The 27,391-nt window shown below is 35.0% G+C and overlaps 1 protein-coding gene across 8 annotated transcripts in view; it reads left to right on the top strand.

Moving 5' to 3' along the window:
• The window catches only part of LOC128991613 (regulating synaptic membrane exocytosis protein 2-like), an 81,988-nt gene that overhangs the window by 39,971 nt on the left and 14,626 nt on the right, over positions 1–27,391 (top strand). For 3 of the 8 annotated variants that reach the window (XM_054414650.1, XM_054414647.1, XM_054414651.1), the window contains exons 6-19: positions 2,554–2,730; positions 8,062–8,198; positions 9,094–9,224; positions 9,883–10,048; positions 11,395–11,481; positions 12,242–12,402; positions 13,014–13,140; positions 15,508–15,605; positions 17,711–17,873; positions 18,806–18,884; positions 19,723–19,948; positions 20,711–21,594; positions 22,799–22,960; positions 23,435–23,585. In XM_054414650.1, coding sequence (XP_054270625.1) covers positions 2,554–2,730; positions 8,062–8,198; positions 9,094–9,224; positions 9,883–10,048; positions 11,395–11,481; positions 12,242–12,402; positions 13,014–13,140; positions 15,508–15,605; positions 17,711–17,873; positions 18,806–18,884; positions 19,723–19,948; positions 20,711–21,594; positions 22,799–22,960; positions 23,435–23,585 — 2,749 coding nt within the window. The remainder of the gene's footprint in view (positions 1–2,553; positions 2,731–8,061; positions 8,199–9,093; positions 9,225–9,882; positions 10,049–11,394; positions 11,482–12,241; positions 12,403–13,013; positions 13,141–15,507; positions 15,606–17,710; positions 17,874–18,805; positions 18,885–19,722; positions 19,949–20,710; positions 21,595–22,798; positions 22,961–23,434; positions 23,586–27,391) is intronic. The other 5 variants (XM_054414655.1, XM_054414648.1, XM_054414653.1 and 2 more) reach the window with 5 other exon arrangements.

The following is a 27,391-nucleotide window of genomic DNA, read 5'->3' as shown; positions in this document are numbered from 1 at the left end:
TACGTCAGTCAGTGAATTTGAACTAGAAAAGTGCTTCGAAGAGAAGGGGCCTATTTCTTATGCTATCAGGAATATACAAACGAAACACGTACCGGTAATATCAATAACACACCCTGTTGAAAGAAACCTCGTTTTCGATTAAATTAATAATTAAAGAGCGCTGGCTGAAATATTTTTTTTTATTACTCGATGGACTGATGATTTGGATTTTAATCAAAATTCGAATTTTTGTCTATGTGGTATGTTTTACATCGTGAACCAAATAACACAAACGTAATCCAGATTTTAACATTACCTACACCGTAGATGCAAAACTAATTATTCAATTGATTGGTAAATTCAATTTTCCAACAATATAACACTTAATTGTTGGCTAGTTCCATCTGTAAACACAAAAGTATTTATAACGTGAAATAAACCAAATAATTGTATTGCAGAGGTGCAGAATCGCCCTTCCACAGTGGTTAGTTATGTAAGAAGATTTAGGTCAGAGATTACAGAAAACTGATACTAGACATCAGCACCATCTCTGTACCCAGCGGCGAACTACTAGCGTTGCAGTCATCCCGCCACATTCAAACTTGTGTTTCCAATAAGGTTCTAAAGTCGAAGTCTGCTGCATTCTTTCCCACATTCTCTAATTTGCAGTACAATTTTGATCTGTAGACTGTGCAGATTAGATGTGCAGATTCTCTTAGGCTTTAACCCTATACTATAGATAAAACATACTGGAGTATGTTTTGTCTATGCCTATAATGTTGAGGTTACGAGATAATAGTCGTAATACTTTACAAAATGCCCTCATGGACAATTTCTTAATGAATTTAATTTCTTAACTCTGTTTTTCGAGGGACTGAGGGAGGCGTACATATTCTTATAAAAATATATCTGGAGGAAATGTTGGTAAAAAGAGTGGTACTTTTAACAAGCTCACATGTGAATTTTCACGATTCGGACTGGCAACACTTGATTTCATCATTGATTTTGAAAAGTCAATATTTAATACAGTACACTTTCATAACAACGATGCTTTGTGAAATTATTTGAATCCACGAACACTGATGACGCAGGACACAACCGGTTACCGGTACTACTCCAATAATTCAGTCTGGAACTGACTCGTCCTGTACTGGATGCGAAGGACTGGGTCTGACTGACTCTGAACCGAAATCGGAGCAAGATCAGATTGTAATGAAATGAAATGAAGTGATTAACAAAAAAACTAAGTAGTGATAACGATAACAGGAACCGATTTAACCCAACCGGAATCCGGAATACCGAATCGAATCGAATCGAATACTGATGGCAATGGCGGTGAACATGAACAACGTTATGTGCAGTGTTTGCGAAGTTTTGTGTTTTGTCGTTGAAATTTGTGAGGTGAATAAAATAAGATCTATTGGACCTCTTCGTTAAACGGCATTTTCAACAGAGAAACGAGAAACTATGTGCTATGTGTGGTTTATGTAACAGTTAACCCTTGATGAGTTTCCGTCCTTACAAGAAAAATAGGTCTATCCTATGGCTGTAAGAAGTGCGACCAAAAATGTGTGTTTATTGTGTAAAAGTGCCAAAAAATATTCAAGGTTGTAACAAATTTTAGCCACTAGAGAAGTAGGCCTATCTGATGGAGAAAAAAAAATTATAACCTGGAAGAACACTTGGAAGAATAAAGGGATCAGAAGCACAACATGACAATCATGCTTACTTCAAATATCAAGCAAGTACAAGTAAGCTGAATCACAGCTCTTTGTAATATAATCTACACTTAGATGAGTTGCCCCATTTGACGTCTAGAAGCATTGATCTACCCATTGTTACTGGCCATTGCTTCCTTGAAATGAAATGAAATGAAAATCCTTCTTTATTGAGGCGACCTTTCTTACAGTTAACCTCTAACTGTAAGAAGGTTCTTGCACTTCCTTGTGCAGGTGAAAAGCCAAGACTCATAAACACTAAAATATGACAACAGTTGCAAGTAACTGTTGAAGGGTTGGGGTTGGGAACAGTAAGATTTCAGCTCCTGATGTTTTTAAGGTACGATGCAATTTTTAATCCAGGATCGTTATATCACACTTGAAAGGCATAATGGCAGGAGGTGATAAACTACAACTCGAGGTATCACACCAGGAGAATCCACTTTTTAGGTTATCTTGCAGAATGTAATATGCTTAAAATAAGATATTCCTTCTCCAGAAGACTTTGCATTACTGTACTATTTCCAGACCTTCTCTGAGGTTTACATTCAACCTACCGGCAGTAACTACAAGTCTGTGTTTTGTTAGATCAAGAGTTTGTTTAGCTTAGTATTTGAGACTTACACCTAATTTAATAATTCTATTCAATTTAATGCCACATTTTGTTCTGATTGTTGTTGTTTACATTTTGATTTTTTCACTCAATTTCAAGGATCTGTGTGTTTAGAGATTGTAAGGGCGCTATCCATTCTGAACAATTTACCATCATTCTTTATGAACATTTTTGATCATGTTCCTGAGAAATCAATTTTTTCAATTGTCTATTGTCTAATCAACAATACTTTTTTGAGTGCAGGTGACGAGGTTGTCGAGTGGAACGGACGATCGTTGCAAGGCAAGAGCTACCAGGAAGTTACTGACATTATTGCCGAGTCCAAGCAAGAGCCGCAGGTGGAGCTGATAGTGACTCGGCTGCTGCCCAACAGACGTGGCCGCGGCCAATATCCCCCCTCCCCCACCACCTCCCACAAAGGTTAGGCTTGTTATATGTTGTGTGTAGGCCTTGGTAACCTATGAAAGCAATGATTTCATAAAGAAATGTTGATATGGTAGTTTTGTATTCTTTAAAAGTTGGCCTCTTACATGATTACCCTCACATCAAATTAAATATGCCGTCATGTCATGAACTCCAAGGGTTTTTTATGCAACATATTGTATTCAGGACAACGGAATGCATCCTACTACGCAATTTTGATTATTACAGTATATCCAATTTATAATTTTTTCCAAAGTGTGATTAGGGATCTACTCAGTAAATATCACTATAACAATGGCAATTTACCTTTGACTATTAATTGAAAGTAGACAACCTGTTCCCAATGAAAAAAATGAACACGGCGTAGTTGACGTAAGCTACCAACACAGAGCGCTGATATAAATGAACTAAAAATTTTTCTTAAATACCTACGCCAACCTAAATTTACCAAGCCAAGCTATAAATATAACTCATATATATATATAGCATTAGTACCAATAACTTCTAACTAACAGTGGCTAAATTTAGATTGATATATAGAACTTTAAACTTGAACAGATCCTGTGAATGGTTAATACAACTATGTTTTTTTTATATACATTACAGCTGCTCCATGTAAACAGGATGTTTACTTCATTATACCGTACACAAGACAATTCGTTTGTCTACTGAAAAATGAGTGATTTGTATATTTTTCTGGTATAGTTGGTAAAAAAAGCTTTAAAATGACACTTCATTTAAAGAAATTGGTCAAGAATTAAGGAAGCTATGGCCTACCGACAAAAAAAGTACTTTAGAAATTATATAAAGAAATATATATAGATTGTTATTTAACATTTACTATAGACTTTTCAAGCTGTTGCTTGGGTCGCGAAACTGTATTGCTGACGACTCGGCTTATGTGAAGTTTTGATCAACTGTGCAAGTGTATCAATTAATATTTTTGGAAGGTTGTCTTTGATCATTGTAATAGTTCGTTGAAGATTATCTCGTGGAATAATCCAATTAAGAAAGGTCACTGAGCTTAGGTACGATTCTTCCTGGTCACCACCTGAATGATTGATCAGGGCTGATTGTTTATGGAAGAATAATCAAAGCTGTAGGCTCTTAAACATTACTGCTCGTAACTCATCTTAGTATCAAAGTGATCTTAATCTGTCTTTGTAAAAGATTTGAGTAGGTATTGGTTACCGGTAACTAAAGGCTTCAAAATGTACATACTTATTTACTTTTGCATTGCTTATGTTATTTGTAATTTTAAGTGTTGTGTGTGCCTCTAAGTTACACCCAATTTGAATTTATAAAATATTTACCAAACATACCCTCTCATAGATTTGTGAGAAACATTATGCATCAACCGTGGAGGAAATATAATTACATGTTTCTGTCCTGTAGCCTCTCAAACTCTCTCTCTCTCTCTCTCTCTCTCTCTCTCTATATATATATATATATATATATAGTTCTGTTGTTTGCTAAGACGTATTTATGCTATCTAACTAAATTTAACATGTCAATTATTGCTTGCCATTTGCTACAATAACTATAAAGAGTAAAAAATTTACCCTAAGAAAATAAAAATTAAAACTGTTTAGTCTAACACACTGTAGCATCATAGACATGCAACACAATCAAATCAGACTTCAAGTTTTACAATATTTAACAAGCAAATGAGTAGGTTAAATAATTGGGATGGTGTAGAACCCAACAGTTCCGCAACAGTCCCGCCCGGGCAGACTCCGAGTCTCGCAGAGCTATCAACCTAACGTTAACGCGATGAAAAATTCCTGATTTTCCAAAAAAGTTACCCTATTGTGAGTATAGTATCAGATATGCGGGAGTTTTTCTACTAAAAGCGGGAGAGCGGGAGTGGACATCAAAATGCCTCCCGCATAATGCGGGAGAGTTGGAAGGTCTGTTTTTGTAGACCTACTCTATTTATTTGATATGATACTTGTGCCAATAAAACTGATGTTTGCACAGTACAAAACTAAAATTTTACGTTAAGATTGTGTTTAGTTTAGACACAAACAAACAAACTATATTTTAGACATTGAGGCACTTTTTTTCAATTCCAATCTCATTGCCTACTGTAAAAATTTCTAAATTTAATTTATGGATGTATTTTTTTCAGTAGTTGTAGGCCTAGTCGAAAAAATACATTTTCAATTCAATTCAATATTTCTTTATTCATTGAAGCACAAAGTACATGAATAGTGTCATTCTCTTAAATGTTTTTATATTACAATGTTATATTCTATGGATACAAAGTTCTTAAAATCTAACATAAGTTTATACAAATTACAAATTAACGCTCCTTCTAAAAATTTTAAAGTTCATCAAGGGAATACAATACCTTGTTGATGAGAAATGTTTTATGACCCCTCTTAAATCCGACCATGCTTTTTGCCGATTTAATTTCATTTGGAATTTTGTTGTAAAATTTGGAGCCGGTATAACTTGGTTTTTTACTGTAAAGTTCTAGTATTTTATTCTTGCCAAGTAGTTTAGATTAGTTTTAGGCCTATCAAAGTCATGTTTTAATATATTTTTAAAATAATATTGTAGGGTAGATATGTTTTAAACTCTAAATGCAAGGTTTTCTGTTAATGTAAAAGCTTATTCTATCACAAAAGGTTAAATTAAATTAATTGTCTCTTGTATTAAGATTTAAGGTGCCGGTAGTAAAAAGAAAATGTATACACGATTCATACTTTTTTGTACATTTAATTGGGTATATTTCAATGGCAAGGTGTTTATGTAAGAAAATAAGAAGAAATGTAATATAGGCTATGTTTCTTCAATTAATTTACTTTTCTATTCTAACTGCCCTTTAACTAATTTAACTTTAAAACTGTGTCTTGGTTTTGTTTGAACAAAAACCATGAATGCTGTTTCCTTTATACAAGACTTGCCAAATCATACTTTGGTGTCAAGAAATCTTGTGGTAACAACATTATTCATATGTTGCTATTAACACTATATATTATATCTATATGTGAACAGTATTGTTTCTCTTCGATAACCAATATCTTAGATAATACAGTTAGTTAATCCATAATTTATTTGTTGTAAGAGCTACAAAGCATATTTATTGAGGCTCTACATATTGAAAGCTGCTTTTATTTGGCTCGCAAAAACTAGTTGTTTCTTTGCTAACATTTGCTGCTTTCAGATTCATCGTACTTTGCCATTCCTTACTCCCTCCCGTATGTTTTAAGTATTGTTCGCTACTCTATTCCTTACTGAAGTTCATTGCGCAGTAACCTTTAGTGTATTTTGCAGGTATCACCGTAGTTTCAATACCAGCAACTTCTCTTAACCTTGACTAACGCTGCTTTTCTTTTTCAGCATTCCAAATAATTCCATGTTTAAATAAGGATTCATTGGATTCAGTTTGTGTTGTATACTTGCTGCTTGATTGGCTGGATTGTGACATTTGATTTAACGCTGTTGAACAAAACTGTTTTCCTTGAATGCTTTAACTGTATATTTACAAAAAGTAATACTTGTAGGAAATTTTGGAATTGTTACTGTATACAGGAATCTAACAAACTTGACACTTGGTCTTGAATAAGTTCTTCATAAGTTTGTCAAAATTATATTTAAGGTAAACGCTGTAAATTCTTCTCATTAAATTCACTATATCTTTTGTTACATTTTCAAATAATAACTAAATTGGTTCAGTTAAATCAAACTCATACTTTAATTTAAACAGAAAAACTAATACAAACAAAACAAATACAAAATAACAGGTGATCATTAATTCACATACTCATATGGTCAAGTCAGTACATCAGTTAAACACATCAATTCTCCCCTCTGAAATGTTTTGGTAACGTTATTTTGCATTTGAGTAGTTGGTCAACATGACGCCTCCAGACAGTTCCATCGTCCATTTGTACTTTATACAGAAGGTTGCTTTCCCTTTCCAATATTCTTCCAAAACACCACTTGTCTTTTGAGTTTGAATAATTTCTCGCCTGTACTCTGTCTCCCTCCTTAAAATATCTTGTTGCTTGCTTCACATGTTCAGTTTCTTGTTTACGTGTAGGATGTAAAAGAGCTATGTGTGTTCGAATCTTCCTGCCAAACATCAAGGAGTATGCATCACAGCCAGATGAATTTGAGGTTTGACAAAACTGCATAAGCATTCTGAAGAGTTTGAAGTCTATCTTTCTGCCTTCTTCAACTGTCCTTTTACTACAGCTCGTGCTTTCTTTAGATTATTCAACTCTTGTCCGTCCATTCTTCGTTTTTCTCGTCGCCAATGTTACATTTTCAAATAATAAGTTAACTACATTAGTTCAGTTAAATCAAACTCATACTTTAATGTAAACAGAAAAACTAATACAAACAAAACAAATACAAAATAACAGGTGATCATTAATTCACATACACATATGGTCTTAAATCAGTACATCAGTTAAACACATCATCTTTCAATTATTGAACGTATTAGTGCAGTAGTAGAAACTTGTTTCTTGTCCGTGCTGGTGCCCAGGCCTGTGCTTTGCAAGTGATACGCTTTGGGCTCAAGAGACAATTGCACCCCTCTCTACTTACTTTGTGTGGGAATCTTTCTCTTCCTTACGCCCCAACAAACCGTAAACCTCTTAATCCCCTGGGCCCGAGCCCATTTATTAAAGCGGCCCTGCTGGTGCCTTGATTGACATTGGATGAGTTAAAATAATTAGAAAAATAAACCGTCCTGATAGAAGGAATCTTACTGAACCCTGTGATTGGTAGCGTGCTTTGTTCGAGACCAGATTGATTTACTATCTCAACGCAGTCACCAATGGTTCATGTCTCCTACACAGCAACAACACTTCACTGTCTTTAAGTGTCCGACCAATTTGGTGCACCGAACAGTAGAGATGATGACGGGATGTTGAAATTTTTACAAACAGTCACAGTAAACGTTATAACTACCAACATCATCTCTATTTACCCTTGAAAGACTCGTATTTTCTTGTAGGGTGAAAAAATTCTTCTTAATGTTTTATCTGAAAACCAGTTTTTCAGTCAGTTCTAAAACAATATCCAAACCATTCTGTGTTTTATCCCTAAAAAATGTGTTGCTACTCAAGTTGTTAGCGTCTGACTTTGATTCAAGAGGAACAGGTTTGATTAATGCTTGTTCACTAAATCTTGGATGATTTTCCCTTCAATCGTTTTCGTTTCATGCATATACAAATTGCCACCGGTTTGTGCAATAACATAAATAAAATAAACAGAATTTTAACCCTTGCCGGGATACAAGTGTCATGTTTGTTGGATTTTGCTTTCCTTGTTTGACTGTTTGGTGTAACCGCTGAGATGTTGTTTCAGACACCTACGAAGGCGGAGGTCGCAAAGACAAGCCGAGTGTGTTGGTCACTTCCCCCGGGTCACCGGAGCTACATGCCTCCTCCAGGTCACACCGCATGCCTGCCTTCACCAACAGCAGCGTCGGCGGCCGCATACAGGTATGTGTTTCATCCATGATTTAAATGTTCTCTTTATTTCTTATTTTGGTGTTCATCTACGTTTTTGGATTTTTTTTTTTAGTTTTTTGTAAGGGAATAGTCCAGAGCCTGGTTTGTTATTATTTAACATCAACCTTTTGTTATTAATTATTGATGAAGCTCTATCTGGCTGCCACCAAGACCCTAGCCAGATAAGGATTTGGCCAGATAAATTAACCTATTGTTATAAAAAAAGGGATTCCTGTCACTGGTCTAAACATCCCTACAGAAGGGTATGCTTCAGCTCAAATTGAATATTTCAGCATATACTGTACTCATACAAGTTAACTGGTTTTATTGATTTCTCAATCCTCTTCAATAAAATTTTCAACATACCTCTTTGTTAAAAATTTGTTTTTGGTGATGGTAGTTTTGTTTAGTTTTTGGGACTATTGCAGAATCTTTTCATTACAATTAGCGAACAAAGTTTTTACATTTTTATAGGATCTGGAATCCAACCTCTGCTTATGTTTTTTAAAGTACCCTAAACATAACTGAAATAGTATTCAAACTCAGCCAAAGCCGGAAAATCACAAAAAAGTTTAGAAAACTTTATATAGCATAAGTAAAAAATTACAACACAATCCTGAAAGAAAACCATAAAAAGGCCTAGTTCAAATAACAAAAGCAAACATATAGACATGTCAGCATAAGATGGTGGCTCCAAATTGGGATATCGTTTGGAGCTGTGGCTTGTAGGGAAGTAGGGGAGTGAGAGTTTACAAAACCATGGATGTGAGCGCTAAATCATAGACTTGAGCTAAGTATACTCTACAGCACCGGGTCATATCTCCGTCCGGCCAATGGTATTGTCCAAGAGTATATTTTCACGTAGTTATATATTGTTGTATCGCAGGTGAAGCTGTGGTTTGACTCAGGTGCGCTACAGCTGGTAGTGACACTAGTGTGTGCGGCTGGTCTGATGCCCCGGAGTAACGGACAGCCTCGCAATCCCTACGCCAAACTCTTCCTCCTACCTGATAGAAGGTATGGGTTTGTATCGAACAGTAGAACCTCTTTCAACCAAAACTCGTGTCAAAAATAACAATACATTAAAATAAAAACACTGGATAAACAAAGAAAGTCATGTGACCAAACAAAGAGATGTGGCTCAGGGATCAGGGTTGAGATATTTACGCTCTATAAACTATAAACACTATCCCCCTACGGTAAGATGAAACAGCTCCAGGGACATTCTGAATTTTAAATTAGAAAAGTAAACAAAACAGGTAATCAAAGTGCTTTATCGCGTTTCTTTTGAGTTTCATGGTTTGAATTGAAAATCTAAAGCTAGTTTGTAAATCTGCGCACCCAGATGTGTGATGTAAGTTATGTAGGCTTATGTTAGTCTTTAAACAAAAAAGCCTTATCGGGAACAAACTTGCCATGTAGCGTATTAAATATATATACATTTTTCAATGTTATCGTTATCGTTTCGAGGTAGTTTATTGCTTATTTGAAGATAAGTTTCCATAGGATCTTGGAACTTAGCTTGGATCTTTATTAATATTATTGTATACAACTCATGAGCTAGCGGTTACTCTGATTTAGGACATGTTAGAGTGTTCAGTCCCTGGTAATCCACAAAATGTTAGAGTTTTCAACCAGTATTTTGTACATAATTAATCATTTGTGTGTGTTTCAGTGAAAAATCTAAAAGAAGAACAAAAACATTAGCAAATACAAACGACCCAAAGTGGAATCAGAGTTTTGTCTACTCGTCGATCAGAAGAGCGGATTTGAAACTCAGAATAGTAGAGATCACGGTGTGGGACTATGTGCACTATGGGACCAACCATTTCCTGGGAGAGGTGGGTTCACTCGTGTTTTAGGAATTATTCAGAAGAAATAATCTCTGGAAAAGCCCAACATTAGGATGGGATATCAATGATGTTTTATATCAGCTAACTTACCTAAGAAAAGAGGTTGTTAAAAACACAGATAAAAAGTTCACAAAACAATAAATTTGATATTTCATCCCAACAAGGAGATTCTTCAGAAGAAAACTGTGAATACAATTACCCTTATTATTTGACAACTACACAATTACAATTACAGTTACAGTTATTATTTGACAATTAAGTTATTATTATACAATTACTTATTATTTGAATACATCTATTCCCTCTTAATATATTCCTAAGCAAAGGGCTTTTACAAAAAAAAACCAATGTTATGTTTTGCGACCTTTTATTGCATATCTTTCCTTTGGATTATAATTTTCTCTAGCTCAACCCTCAAAATAGCAAACTTTTCAATATAATTCCTTATCTAGTCACTAGCTTTCTTTAAAAATATTACTCATTCCCCAATAGCCATTGCCAACTAACTGCCTCCGTTTCTGATCCTGTACATACTCTTGATTGGCTCACAACATTCGGACGTCTTTAGCTATTTCATCTTTCCATTTTTTTTGCGTCCAGAGAGTCTTTTTACATCATTGGTTTCTTATCATGTCCGTTTTACTATATCTTATCACATGTCCCTCCTCTCTTTGGGATCATCTTTTTTTCGGTCTGTTTTTCAACATCATCATCTTGTCTGTTTTGATTTGCTTCAGCAACTGCGCCTGGTGCTTGAAACAGATTCCTTCGTTCCCTTTTATGCTTGATTCTCGATTCTCTATCTAATTTTGTTGATACAAAGATATTACTGGTACTATATGTATAATTTATTTTTAAATATCACAAGGTTTTCTCCATTCTTATATCTCAAAACTAATTACCAATTAGTGTCAAAGTTTGTTATTCAATCTAATATAATGTAATGCCATGATGTATCAGTTCAGTACAGTCAAATTTCATTATGTTGGGTGTTTATGCTCGTATAATGAACAGAAAAACATTTTTCACTATAAGCTATTATATGTTCATTAAATGCATTTTCAATAGTACAGTATAGTACTGATTAAATACATAATCAGGAAATACAATTTTACCTTGTCCTTTTTTAAATTAAATTCTATTCTATTGTGTTTCGAGTTTCGATAGTTAGCAACATTTTGTTTGCATAAGTAAATACAGTGCTCTGACTGTGCTAAAACCAACCGATTCTAAATCAAATTTTAAAATGCACCTTAATCAACAACAATAGAAAATTGTTCAACAGGTTCCAACATTTTAGAGCAGTTTATTGAGATTTTTCAATTTTGTTATAGGTTATGGTAGAACTGAGTGTGGCGCTTCTGGACAACGAACCTGAGTGGTTTCATCTTAGTCCACACGAAGAAGTTCTAATACCACATGTGAGTATTAACTTTACTGTGAATTATCTCAATTCATTAATTATGTTTCTGAGTTAGATTTTAGATTAGACGCTGACACTCGGTGTAAAGGTGAAGAATGGGAAGATTATTGAAGGATGAGTCTTGATTGAGTATTTCTGTTTCTGACCAAGATAATTCTGATTCTTTAGCTTGGACCATTTATAAAAAACCCAATGTAGCTGGGTCCAGTTTTGAACCATCAAAACACTTTGGAACTCTCTCAGGATTAAATCAACAACCTTAGTTCTTAGAAACATTTTCAATATTTTCATCTTTATTTTGGATATTGATCTTAAAGCTGTCAAATAGGCTGTATTCTTTAGAGACTAAAAGATTGATTATACAATAGTTTTTAAATAATAGTCCCTGTTTTATTGAAGACAAATATTGAATTGAATTTGTCAGTCACAATAAGCGAATAGCGTGTACTTGTGGACCACATATAGTATATACATGAGCTTCTAGCCCAATTAGTATATCATGAGAAATCTAAATTTTCATTAATCTATTCATGATCCTATTTCTTGTTTTTCAAAATTGCCGTTAGATCAAATCGACACTAGTCCAATTCAATAACCAAAAAAACTTAAAATCAATTATGAAAGTAGCGCTTTGGTTACATTCAGAGTTAGATTGACAAACAGGCGCTCTATATTTTTTACAAAACTGTTACGCCTGAAAAAATTTCAATCAGTAAGAACATTTTATTAATTTAATAACATCTGGAAATTTTACGCAGGCGGTTGAGGATGTTGACATTGCTCTGACGCCCACTGACCACCTGTCGCCACCGAGCACGACTTCACGCCTGTCGGACTCCGACCCCTCTGACCTGGACGACACACGGGAGAGGAGAGTAGCGGACGGAGCCTCTGTCAGCAGTCTCGGTAGCTCTGCCAGGTAAGAGGAACAAGAAATACAAATTGTTTGAGATATTATTGCGGACATTTTTTATTACAATTAGAGAAAAAAAGTTTTCCTGACATTTGGATCTGGATTGCGATCCCATCCCAGGTAAGAAAGCACTTAAAACATAACAAAATAACAAAATTAGTAACCAAACCTAGCCAAGAACAATTATGCAAAACTGTAAATACAAAACTAGGAGGCAAAACAAGGAACATCAAATAGGAAAACAATCAAATTTATTCATTTTGAGAGATGGGTCTCGCTTGAGCCATCTTGTGTTGGCATGACCATTGTGTGCTGGTGCTCTCGTTCTCCAGTAGGAAATAATTTGAATTAATTTTAGTGCCTAAGGCATTTCAGAGGACCATGATTAAAAACATTACTTTCATACTTAAGACAGTTCAGACCTTAAGCACGAGACCAATATTACAGATCTCTTAAACAGTTTCAATTTTTCAATAGCACATAAATTGGATAAAAAAAACTACTGCAAACTAAATATCACATCACATTATGTTTCTGCATCCTGAACACTTTAGATACAATTGAAACACAAAATCTCAAACTGAATGATGAGTCTAATAAACACATGTGTTTTCTAGCCCTCCTCCTGACATAGAGATGGCAGAGAGACATCGGTCACGTCGAGACATGTCACCGCAAGGTAGAAAACGAGCCACCGTCGTTCAAGTTAAACCTCACACACTCCCCTACGACTCACAAAGAAGAGTAAGCCTTATTCTTTAGACAAATTTAGTTTTTAAGTTATCTGAAAATAATGTTCAATCTTAAAACAGTGTAGCCTTCACGTATTACAGAAATATAAGGTTTGAATTAGAATGGAACTTCAGTCATAGTTAAGCCACTCTGCACAATCGTCTGTATCATCTGTTTTACCAGGAGAAACCTGCTGACGACTTATATCTTCTGGTTTTTTAAATAGCTTTGTAATTTTGTCTATATCTACGACTTTCAATTTTTTTTTGTTTTGTCGAAAAACACCAATTGTGTCACTAAGGATAGTGACACAATTGGTGTTTTTCGACAAAACAAATAGCTATTTACATTACAAGTGTAGTAAGAGCGTTTTTACATCACGCAGGTACACCTAAGAGATGTAAACACGCTCTTGCGCAACGTGTAACGTACAAGATTTTACCTGACCCGACAATATACATGGGTTTACGTACAATATTTTTCATTATCCATTTCACTCATCGTCTAACAGTAACCTACTTTTACAAACAAAAGCTAGGTTAGGAAAATACTTTAAAACATAACAATAACATACAAGCGCACAGCTGATTTCTAGCGTTGAACGTCGATGCCTCCATAGAGGTATATTTTTTAAGTTAAGCACTCAATGTTATTTAAATGGGTTTCATTACATCACCGAGTGAGTTTTTGTTCAACTTTACATCACTCGAGAAGTAAGGAAGTTGTATACATCACGCTTGGGATAGGGAAGTTTAACATGGCGGGTTAGGTAAAAGAATAAAAAAAATTCATAGGAATGTTAACATTGTTTTACTAAGGGCCACAATTGACAAATGACATCTGGGAGACAAGTATTGACATGCACTAACTTGCATTAAGTGGCTTTACATATTTCTGACTTGTTCTGATAGGGACATATCTGATCCTTTTTTAGCGAATTTCCCTATAGGGAAGTAGCTATTTAGCGAATTTCCCTATAGGGAAGTAGCTATTACCGTAGGTGGCACGGTAAGACCTAGACCCGGGACTGATTTACTTTTTCATTTTGATGTCCCCAGAGGCCAAAACCACCATTCGTTCAAATTTTTATATATGTATATATATATATATATATATATAGACTTATATATATATACAGGGTGAGTTTTAATTGTCCCCCCCCCTAACTTTTTTCTACATTTTTTCAAATATCAATCCCAGACCACTTCCAAACATTGTTGGGTAGTAAGTACTTCATTTTGACAAGGTGATCATTTCCGGCCGCCATCTTGGATCCGCCATATTGGATGCAAATTTTTTTTTTCAAATGTAAAGGTGGGGTTGTGACCCATTATTTCGAATTACATTTTTACCCTGATTACAATGCCGCAAACCGTTTTTAAAAATCTTTATTCATTTTAAAGTTATGAGGGCTTTTTAAAACTTTATTTTTAGCCCATTTTAACATTGTGCATTTACAAACTAAGACCATAATCTCAAAATAGTGCTAGATAAAGATAAGTATACACTACCAGTAATTGTCGACCTATTTTCACTTGGTTATGACTGATGTATTTTTTTCGGCCGCCATCTTGGATCCACCATTTTGAAATGTGATAAATTATTTTAAATATGAAGAGGGTGTTGTGACCTATCATTTTGGACTACTTTTTTAAGCTAAACTCAATGCCGCAATCTATTTTTTGTTATCAAGTTTTATTTATGAAATATTGCAATTTTGTTGTTAAAAATGTCAATATTTCAAAATAAAAAAATGAAAATGAAAAACAGATCATATATATATACGTCCGTGAACGCGATAACTTGAGTAATTTTGGTCCGATTTTGATGAAATTTGGTTTAAATGTGTAAAGCGGGATAAACTTGAATGAGTTCGCGAACCACCACGATCGGACCATGGGAACGGGGCTTTACGGGTTTTATGGGGTAAAAATTGGTTTTTCTCACTTTTGACCCTCAAAACACAAAATTTCCCGATTTCTCTTTAGACCTTTTTAAAGAGCTTAAAAAAACAAATAATTTAGTATATAAAAGTATTTTTGTTCAATTATTAGTAACAGAGAAAATGTTAAAAATTGTAAATTAAAATTCCCATGTTATTCTTATGGAGAATATTGTCAAATGTTGTAGTTTGCTTGTTTATGGATATATTTTGATCAAAGTTGGCAAATTTATTTATTTTGTACCAAGCTATCAATATTTTACTCAAAAACACACTTTATTAGTTTCCTTGTAGCAGCAAACCTAGGTACTCGTTAAACCTAATGTTATTAAAATATATTTAACTGAAAATCAATTCAGACAAATGGAAATTCGCTTAGTCGGCAGGTTTGCTGCGGCGGGGGTATTTCAATCTAACACATTATTTGGTGTCCCTAGGGAGGCAGTAATCAGAGATCCCACTCTGCTGCACCTCCTCTCGAAGGTCGGTCTCGCTCTAAGAGTCCTCACCGCAGCCTATCACCTCCTGAGTATCGGTAAGTAGTTGGAGGAATTATACAGATGGTGCCTGTAAGTGTTGGTTGGTTATAGTCCTAAAACATATATTCTATGCTAAATACCTTTAGTAGTTTGGGTATTACTTATTTTGGGTCATAAGACCCATGGCTCCCAAAACTAGTAATTCCCAAACTACTGTTTTAAGACTGAAGACCGAAAAAGGTATGTAACCTATCATATTTTCGTACTAATCAGTCTTGGTGGTAAGAATCTTACATGTAGTCTTGTTGATGTAAAAGTACTTCTTTTCATTCAGTTGACATACTCAAACAAAAACTTACTTTGAACTTTGATAGTAGCCACCAACCCTTAATTTAAATATGTACGAGCTGTTGGCCCGTCCTACGTACGGGAATTGAGTAAAACTGAAGTTATGTGAATATTTCCATTTCTAATTCAAGCAAAGTGTAAGCGGTAAAACATTTATTGTAAACAAAAAGCTGCCAAGATGAATTAAAACATGTAAACATTGTTATTTTCCTTTTCTTTCCCCAAAAAGTCGAACTGAAAAATTATTTGCATAACCTTTCCTTTGAAGACTCGGGGACAGAGCCTCAATTTGTACACATCAGTGGTTATAGAATCTTACTTATTTTCTATAATCAATGGAAAAATCATAGAATAATAAACTAACCTGATAGTTCTATAGAATATTTTTATATTCAACCAGCTGTTAGTTAAAACAAATTATATTGCACTAAAAGAAACTTAAAATTTTAAAGATTGATCAAAAACATAAATTAGAGCATCTAGCATTTTACCATGTGTATTTAAAATAGTCTGTCATCCTCTTACGAATTAAATGAACGTATCAATGAGTATAGCATTACACATAGTATAAATAAGACAACCCTATGCATGTCATTTTTATCCAAATGCTGAATTTGTGTCACACATGCTTAATGTTTACAGCTGTTACGTTAAGCAAATGGTTTTATACCAAAAGCTAGTGTAGAATGTTAGTGTCGTCTGCTAGACTTTTTAAAATTTTAAACTTATTTTCTTAAAAACTGAAACCATAAACTAAAATTATGGCTTCGACATTCCCTAGTTCTCAAAATTATCTTTCTTTCAACACAAAAATCATGAAAATCCGTCGAGTGGTTGATTCAGAATCGTGAAATAAAAAAACACTGTTTCGTTTTAATATTATAGATACTGAAAAATATATAGGTTTAATGATATCAATAGAAAACCGATTAGATTGACATGTTGGAAATATCTTTTGGAAAGTAAGGTGTTTCTCAAGTGGCTTGACTGACATCTTCATCTCCGCCTCGGAAAGTAACTGAGCTTTTCTCTTTAAAGCAAGGAAGGACAAACCCTTGGGCAGCAACCTTCAACTGATATAGTTGACATAGTTGACATTGGTATCCTCTATGACACTATTTTTGTTTGCAACCCAGCTAATGTAGATTAGGCTAAGATCTTTCACTAAAAATTCCAAAGTGACTTCCTAAATGTACCTCAGGTTTGAAACCACCCCAGACTTAAATATGAAACAATCTGTAGGCTTCAGATTATCTGAAACTCAATATATGTTTGGATGTGCAATAACTGTTAAATTTAAATTTAAATAATTTATTGGTGAGCATTGTATGTGTTAGGCCTATTCAATAAAAAAAAAACAGGCATTTTTTGTTTACTTCCGGTATCTGTTCCCAAGACGGTTTCTGTTACCAAGACATTATTTTTCATATCATCAGCAACTTGCCGTTTTTTTACCCCTTGCTATTCTACTTTTAATGTGGCTTAACCTTCAGAACATTACCTACTCCTGATTTATGTTTTCTTGCTATTCTTACTTTTTATAATATTTTTAAAATGAAGAAATATTCCGGTGAAAAACAATGACAGTTTAACAGTATATTCTTACTAGTAAATATCATTTAGTCTGCTAAGACCTTCTGTTCTGTATCCTCTGATGAAATTTTTAACTTAAGACAAAAATTGCAGTGTAATTCTAATAAGAAACGTATGGCAAAGTTGGGTAAGATTAGCTCACTGCAATCACAAAAATGGTAAAGATATTGCTATTGCTTTTGAAAGACTACTTTTTCACACAATTGGTTTTCAATTTCAGAGTATACCAGCCGAATGTAGTGCTTCCATCCCACGCGTATGTGCCTCGCTTTTCCTCCAGATCAGCCACCGCTACCCCGATGACGTCTCCCAAGAAACGTCAACTGCCTCAGATACCCCACACAGCAATGCTCAGAGAAGCTCTCCGCGAGAGAGTCACACAGGTCTGTTCTAATTTATGAATTTTGAGTTACCACTCAACTCGAGATCGAGTATTTGGATAAAGTCAAGTACTCGCCCACCCCTAGAATTTTGTCAAATCGTAACATGAATCTTAAATTGATATTTTGTTTATTGAAGACAGAAGATAAGTACTTTGAGGTGATTTTAGATAAAGAATTAGGCCTAATATTGAGTTGTGTAGTACTTGGGTTGGATGAGATTATACTTGTAGTTCCCGGACGAGATATGAATTCCTTTCTGATGTTTCGGACGTTAACAAAAAAGGATTTTTCTTTCCTGCAACAAGAAAATCTTTTTTATATTGAAAATTCTTTAAATTGACCTAATTACAAACAAAATACATAATTAGCATTTATTAACACTGTTTTATTTCATCAAAACATTAATCCTTGATCGCAGAACTATCGTTATTGTTCCTCACAATCCCAGAGACGTCTCTTGTAGTAATAGCTGCAAAATCGTGGACATCTCCAGCTAACGCAGGCACTCAAGTTTGCTATTGCAGTAAAATGGCTAACATTTGAAACAAATTTGGTTCTGGCCTGGGTAAATCCTGCATTTAATGTAATCCTGACCAAAGATCAATGATATTTTACCACAAAACTTTCCAAAAACTTAGGACCTGTCTATTTATATGTTTAACACATCTATTTCGGTGATAAAATGTAGTTGCTGTTGCAACTAGTTTCAGTTCACATGGAACAATCTTTAGGAATCAAATGGGGAAAATCATTGCTTCTTTGGAATATTATCATAAGGTTGTAAACCAGTATTGTTGATTTTTGTCAAGCAAGTTTATCACCTTAACAGATCCAACCTTAACAACCTAAGGTTAATCCCATTAGTCTTTTAACTGATTACAGAGTGTCTTTGTGTCTAACTCTTATGGGTAATTGTCCCTCTGTTGTGTCAGCAGGACATGGAGGAGCGAGCACATCTCATGAAGCAGAGAATGAGACAGATGCAGTCTAGAGGGTCAGCAGGATACACAGGTAACATTAACTGTACACATTTTTATTTTATACTCGAGGGAACCTGAGAGATTTTACACAAAAATTAGACAAAAAATCTAACAAATTGATCAAATCATCTCCATAACTAAGTTGAAATAGGAGTGTTGCTCGAAGTTCAAATGCCACAACGTTTAATGGTATAAGTCAGTGTCACGACATTAAAATATAATTTTTGAGCTGTCTCACAACGACCAATATTATTTCACTGTTGCACAACGTCCAAATCTTATCATGTCCAAAAGTACAGTAACTGCAAGAAACACATAAGCTTTGGACGTCATAAGATTGGTCGTCGTGCAACAGCATTTTTTATACTCTTAAAAACTTAGCAGTAGTACCACGTCCAAAGCCGCTGCCAGTTGCTTTCCAATAGCTCAGCGCTGTAGCGCGACGTCGAGAGCTCCTGCAAGGCTAGATTAGGTTAAGTTAGGTTAGGAAGGTTTAAAACGTGGGTAACAGCTAGTTTTTCAAATAAAAAAAAATCTTATGTATGTACATAGTAACATAGTTTGGGTTTTTTAATTTAAATATAAATATAAAAGAAAGATTTGATGAACTTCCAACTTTGATTTGCTTTAATTCTCCATTTATTTTATTGTGGGTTGAAGTTGAGACTTAATCAGGCATACTCGTCTACCATCTATCGAGTCAGTCCGTTTATTCCTCAGTTCCAGTCTCTCAGTTCTAGAATTGATAATGTGAACACAATGGCTCATATGAACGGGTTCTTTAGTCAGTATGATCAGAATAACTCGTTTGAATCTAAATAACCCTGACTGAACGATTCACCTTTACTTCAAAGTGTGTTATTTCCCAGGGAGCATGTCGAGGCACTTCACCGGCCTGTCTGACAGCGACCTGCCGTCGTCTGACATGGACAGGCCGTGGGGTGGCCACATCCCCGGCCGCACGATGACGTCACTGGACAAGGATATCATCGGGACGACGGACCTGGGCGACAGCGACCTTGAGAGTGTCGTCAGCATCACTAGCAGTGCCTTCTCTACACAGAGCGAGCGACCTCGCGGCTCACGGGGGTTCAGGTATACCCCTACTACAAATTCATACATTGCCAATACAGAAGTCTAGCATGTAGAAGGCTCTGGTATATAACAAGCAAACGATGTAGCACAGCTCTGAAAGCAATGTTACGACAGGTTTTGTAACGTTAAGTTTACATAACACACTAACATTTAGGATTTCTGTGAGGACAGCATGCTGACCTAAATGGGGGTCTACTCTGCCCCAAGAAACACAACACTTTACACTATACGCAAAAATTAAAATGTCTTTGTTACTGCAGCATTTTAATCTAGGAAGGTTTGAGTTGGAGAGATAGTTGGACCTGAAGACATCTCTTCACTTGGTCTTCGATTCTTAGGCTGTGGAATCCTAACGTATCTTTATATCCATGAACTTGGAATAATAAATTAGAGTAGATTATAACAATTCATGAAATTTACTATTCGTTTATTATTGTTCATTGAATCAATGTTTAAATGATTTTAGGAAATGGTCGTGGAGTATACATGCTTGTGTTGATGTTAATGTTAATAGCAGTGAGAACTTTTTAATTCACACAGAATACTTATTTTATTGACTGTAAAACGAACCATTCACTAAACAATCAGTAATGTTTAACTTGGTTAACCCGATTCCATCTTCCTCACTGCTTACTTTCAAAATAACACTCATTGATAGCCTCTTACCTTTTGTAGAGATTATGAATCATCATTATACTGTGGTAAAATATGGTGATCCCTGCAAAAATTGCTCAAGTGAGTTTTTACTTATTTTTGTTTCAGCACTAAAACGCGAGATTCCTTTACTGGTAGCCCTAGTACTTGTAGTTTGTGTAAAGTAAAGAGTTGTGTAAGCAAACCGTTGTTCCGTAGACAGAACTCACTCCCCAACCCGGGTATCTCACACCCTGTACGAGTAAGGTTGATCTGTGATAAGCATGCCTTGCATGAGGCTCCATATTGCAACGTGCTGCAATCGGACAGTGACGTGTCTAAAACTATTCATGACGACGACGATTCGTTTCACGAAAAATACTTGGAAAGTTGTAAAATTGTTTCAAACTGGGACAACAACTTTAAAGACATAAACTTTGACTCAGATTGTGACTGTTCTGTCCCGGTTTGCACGTTGAACGACACGTCAAGTTCCGAAGAACTGGCGAACGAGAAACCACTAACGGTGTTAAAGAAAACCAGGTTCAAACTCGACGATTGGAGACGAGACTCGGACATAACAGACGACCTTTACGAAGTCGTGGACAATCAGGGGGAAAGTGAGACGAACGTAGAAAACAACCAACCAGGTGTGTGCAAACCCGAGGAAAACAAAGATAGCTCTGAGATAAATTGTGAAGACGAAAAAACAAGTGATAACGTTAAAGTAGAAGTTGACCACCCTCCTGATGACACTCTCCTCAGCCCTTGTAAGACCTCTGACACTCCCACCCCAGACTCCCCCAGTCACAAACGTATGTTTCTCAGATGTAAATCACAAGTTGAAGTTGAAGTTGAACCCTCTGTCACCCCTCCCTCTGCTTTGCCCCCTAGCGACTACGGAGAGCGATCTCACACGACGGTACAGCCGCCACCACAAGGGGGACACAACAAGAGGCCGCCGTTCTCTAGAAGTCTCTCGAACGCGGACGTCCAACCAGACGAACGTGGTGGTGAGTGTACCGGCATCGTAGAGATTAATAATTTCAATAATATTTATTACTGACAGTTAGAAGAAAGAAATGTAATTGTTATGTTAGCCTCAGTTGAGATATGGTAGTGTATGCAATTATTAATTATTAATGCATATCAAAAAAATAATGAAGTAAAACGTCAGTAGTTATGCACATTCTCCAAATATGTATTAACTTTTTAAATTTAAATACCCTTGCCGCAGCAAACCTACATCCTAAATAATTACCACTCAGAAGTTATGCAGACTGTTTGTCAAAATAAAATACTGGTAAAAAAACCCACCTGTTTATGGGGTTTGATAAAACTCACAAAAATTGTAATAATAGTATCAAGTTTATATATCTGGGTGGCCCATAAGTCAGTTGACGCTTGCAATTTTTTTTTTAATTTTAGCAGTTGGTACCATACACAGCTGTAATACCACAGCTGTTGGGAGTTGTGTTTAGTAATTGTTGTTGTTTAGTTTGAGGTTATGTTTGATAGTTATTCATGATAGTGTGTTAATTGTTATTCGATAAACAATGAATAGAAAGTTAACAACAGAACAGCGTGTATTTGTTTTGCAAACATGGTGGAATCATGGCCATAGTTATAGTGATGTGTGCAATTTGTTTGTAGAACGTTTTCCGAATGTTCAACCTCCATCTCGACAGTAAATGTTGTTTTTGAGTTATGAATTAATAATATACATGTATTCCATTTTGTTGTGTATCATTTCATTAAATGCAAATTTGTCAACTGACTTATGGGCCACCCAGTATAGTCAAAAGGAGTCTTATAAAATTCGTCTTTTTACACCTTTGCTATCATTATTTTATCATATTTATGCTAACATATTAATTTATGAATTACGTTTACTGTTAGATACTGAATCCCATCAAACAACTGTAGCCAATTTTTATATAAAAAAAAAAAAAAAATTGTTGATTGAGCCACTCACAAGAGAGTGATAATGGCTCTATTTTTCCTCTCTTAGTGTTGCTTCCTGTGATAGGAAATGTAGCCTAGATGCTATAGTTAACAATAAGTAGTCTATTAAAATCAACTTGGTCAAGTTGGTGCGTTTGACAGAAATCAGTACACACTGCCTGTGGCTCAAAACTGGCTACAACTTAGACATGGGAACAGAATGTCTACTTGTATCCATAATCAAAGATGTTGATCAGTGTTTACCTGTTGCAGACGGAAGTCTAAGTGACACAGCCGTCAGTCATCATCACCATATCAACGGGTCTCGCCGCAAAGCAGCGTCGGGCAGCGGCTCTGGCACGACGAGCGGCAAACAGTCGCACAGTCAAGGCATGGGCAAGAAGAGCAACTCTACCAGCCAACTGTCGGCCACAGGTATGCTCAGACCCGCAGAGAATGCAAGTGAAAGTGTGTGTGTAATAGAGTGTGTTGGAGTAACTATATGGTCTCAAGTTGGAATTATAATGTACTGTAGAAATCATGAAACATTAAGGAAAACTGTTTGTAAGCTTTTCCAGCCTAACTGGTTTTTTAGGCTAGCAAAGTCGACTAGCAATTTTTCTTAGTATGTGTGGATGAAACATATGCAAGTTCTATCAAAAGTAAGATTTCCCAAGATTTTTTTTATTTGACTGCTGTTTTTTTTAATTGATCAAATAAAAGTCACTTTGGGATAAAGAATGAGATATAAATTCAGAAAGCCTTATTTTTTTAAATTACAAGTTCTGATATTCGCTTGAGTTTATAAATTATCTAGAGAGTATGGATGAAAGACTGCATACTCTAGGAAGGGTTTCAAGTTTCAATAAAAATGAACATGTTTGACAATCTCTTATTGTGTTGGTTCAGGCCGCAAACGTAGGTTAGGTTTCGGAACAAAAGGCAAATCGTCGTTCACCGTTCATCGGTCCGAAGAGGTGCTGCCCGACGAAGTGCGACATTTGATCAAGCAGGGTTCATCTGTGTCGAGCGACGGGGAGGGCTCGCAGGACGGAGACAGGTCCTGACTTGCACTAACACGTCCTGCCAAACAAACTGCAAACAAAGAGTAAACTCTCACTACCATGACCCAAAACTGACAAAACTGTTATAGTCCTCGCCACCCTAACTTGAGGCAGCCCAAGGCCGCACTAGATATATGGCATGCGGCCTTGGGCTGCCTCAAGTTAGGGTGGCGAGGACTAAAGTGTGATGATTATTCGTTTTGTTTGATGATTTTTTTATAAGAAAAGTAACCAATAGGAATTTTTCATGATGTTTGGTAGGAAAATAGTAATTTTTTATTCACGGTAACCTTCATATAATTCTTAAAAAAGTTCACTAAAATGTTTTTTTTATCGATATATATTTTTATTTTCAAATAAATTAAACAATTAGTTTTACTTTTTCATTACCTTTTTTATCAAAAAATTTTAATTACTAATTTTATGTGTGAATATATTTTTAATTAAACATAACAAAAACCCTTCCTTTCTCAATGAATGTATAAGTAAAAAAAAAAAAACTAATCTACCATCTGACCAAAAGTTTTTTTTTTAGGAAAACTTTAAAATTATAGTTTAGTTAGATTAAAAAAATATCTACACTGAAATGATGATAATATTGATCACAATATTCAGTATATGAACATCTTTCATGACAATCTTAATAAAATCAATAGAATTTATGATCTCAGCGTCTAATTTAAATGCCAAATAATCTGATCAGATTGGTCTAGGCCCTACACAAATTCTCAATAATAGATTGTTTGCTATTGATTGACATTGCGGTTTTTTCTGTAGAGTTACAGCCAAAATTGTAATGTTTCAACTCGTTTTGTTTCACTAAAATCAATTGATTCCAAGTATGGTTTCAAATCATGAGTTTGTTTGCAGTTTATTGGTTTTTAAATATCCTTATAAAAGAATGAAGACCAATTAACGCGAGAGTGAAAATCTTGTGGGAAGTTCTTCAAACTTAAATTATCTGAGGACCAATTTTCTTTGTGTGTTTCCGTGATTCGTTCTACGTACGTTTTCAGGTGTGAGTGGTTGTATTGTACAGTTTTCTATCATTGTGATGTGATCTGTGTTTGCGACTGACATTTCCAATTACTTTTTTTCTTCTTATTACTTTTTTCCAGACGGTCAATTAAGGATGATTTCCATTTCTATGTTTCTTTTGTTAAATCAATAAATTGTAAAAACTAATTTTCCAAAAAATACATATTAATTTTTTTAAATTTAAACACCCAAAATTCATTATACATTAAAACTTTGTATTTTCTTTGATACTTGTAAGTATAAAGGTACACTTGAACCTACATTGAACGTGTACTGGTGAAATTACCTGCTGTCAAGTGATCCTTTTGACCTTGAAAGGCGACCGGTTTCGACCCTCACGGGGTCATCTTCAGGCGGACGTCGTCATCGTCTTTTCGTTCTTGCGAACACGTCGTTTTTTAAAAAACATTGAGGTTTACAGTTTTTAACATTTAAAACACTTAACACAAAACACGAAAAATGGCCAATAACTATTATGGTACCGATCGGTGGAGCGGCGGGCGACACGGAAGTTGAGTCTAGACTGACCGCTGCAAGCCGGTGTCATTGTTTACTTGTCCCCTCCCCTAATCTTTCTTAAAAAAATAAGAAAGAACAATGACACCGGCTTGCAGCGGTCAGTCTAGACTCAACTTCCGTGTCGCCCGCCGCTCCACCGATCGGTACCATAATAGTTATTGGCCATTTTTCGTGTTTTGTGTTAAGTGTTTTAAATGTTAAAAACTGTAAACCTCAATGTTTTTTAAAAAACGACGTGTTCGCAAGAACGAAAAGACGATGACGAAGTCTTAGCGTAAAAAACTTACTTAAAAAAAAAAACGGTTCCAGTTGATACTGTTGATTATCAACATCTTGGAACTCTTTTCTTAGTTGTTTATCCATTCCTTCTTTCTTATTGTATTCATAAACCAAGTGGTGTTCCCCCCAAAAATTTAAGTAATTTTTGGCATTTCAATATTTGAAGAGAGTAAATATACTGTTACATATTGGTTACAGCCATTATATGCTCATTAAACGAAAATAGAATACATTTTCTTTAAAACCAACCCCAACGTTTATTCGTTGAAAAAATGACTAACCTTTCTGTCCAACACTTTACCTAAACATTACAAATCTTGCCCTGTAGAAACTGGTAATAGTCTTTTCATTCGGTTCGGAAGTTAAGTTTTTTAAGTGTTTTTTGCATAGTTGTAGAATGTCCTGTTGTTGCACTTTGTCCATCTCTTTTATAAATATTCTGATCATTTATCAAACAAAATTTAAAAAAGCAGTTGTGAACAATTCTATCCGCAAATGTTGTATTTGTAATAAGATCTTTGTTTTAGCTTCTACGGCCAATGATCAAACTCTAACTTACAGGGTGTCTATCAGTTACCGTACACAAACTAACTTCTATGTTTATGTGACTCTTCTCCCCCAAAGATCACCTGCAATAAGCAGAGTTTATTCAGTTTGCATAAGGAAAATTTGTTAGATTTCAAAAATCATACGTTGATCATCAAATAAATTATGAAAGTGTATAAACATTTGTACAATCTCTTTTACATTCAATATTTGGTTTATGAACAAATATATTTTATTTTCCTTTGTTACTTTGGGTAAAATATTAAACTGGTTATAAATAATAAAAAAATTGTTTACCTAAACCATCCTGGTATAAGAAATACACAAAATTTACGCTGTACAAAAAAACTGAAATATTCCACTGTCACTGACAGGATTTTGAAACAAGCAAGTTTTCAACTAAAATTTCCCTTGGTCGAGACAACGAAATATTCTACGTTTTGTTTTTCTTGTGCCAGGATGGAACTTTTCCACTCAGGCAAGCCTTGTGCTCTATCTTAAGAGTAACAGAGCGCAACTAAAAGGCACACCAAAAATTACCTTAGAGTTTTCAGTGATTCTGGTGACTATCATTGTAAAATCAGTGACTTTTCAGTGAGCCTGAATGTAACACGGTAGATTACAGTTGCAATCATTCAATGTTGGAATGTTATCTGTCGGACTGTCTGGTTCCTCAATGTATCTGGTTGTTTTCCTCTTGTACAACTCCCTCGCCAGCTTGACTGTTTCATATCCTTCCCACTTTCTATGTTCATGTACGTGTTCTTACAGGATTCTATCCTCGTTGGTCTGTATGCAATGCTAATTCCTTGGCTCATGAACGTATCTTTAGTTTTGATCGGGGCAGCACTGACTACTGGATTTGGATTAATACAAGTGTGACAAACGAAAATAGTAGAGGCGGCTATAGGGTTTGAGTGGGCTTGTTTTGTGTTTTTCACAAGGATATTTAACCGAGCTTTTATGATTTTTTGTAAGATTTTAATATTTTTAGTGTAGGTTATGAATTTTTGCAATTTGAAACTTAGTTAAGGCTTTTTGCATTTTGATTGCTAGGAATACAAGTAATTTTGAGTGAATAATTTTAAATACGAAGTATGTTTGAGAATATTAAATGTCTTATTTTGAAAACATGAAAGAGGTTGTGTGCTCTTTCTGATAATTTTTACTGTTTTTTGAACTTATTTAATGCTTTAAACTGTCAAGTATCCTTTTTCTAACTACATTTATTTTAATTCAGTTTGTAAAAACCTCTCAAATCATTTAAATTAACTTTTTTACATTTTTATGAATAAATATTCCATTGTGTAAATTTATTGAATGAGAAATTTAAGTGTTGAAATATTAAATTGTTAATAATTGTAATTGCCCTAAAAATTCTTCTTTCCTGTTATTTAATGGCCTTGATTTAAAAAGTATA

The sequence above is a fragment of the Macrosteles quadrilineatus genome, unplaced genomic scaffold (genome assembly GCF_028750875.1).
Source record: "Macrosteles quadrilineatus isolate MER2022 unplaced genomic scaffold, UCM_ALF_1.0 Scaffold_4__1_contigs__length_99947679, whole genome shotgun sequence".
Classification (NCBI taxonomy): Eukaryota; Metazoa; Arthropoda; class Insecta; order Hemiptera; family Cicadellidae; genus Macrosteles; species Macrosteles quadrilineatus.
The sequence above is the reverse complement of the archived record's forward strand: the minus strand, read 5'-3'. Positions and strand labels throughout refer to the sequence as shown.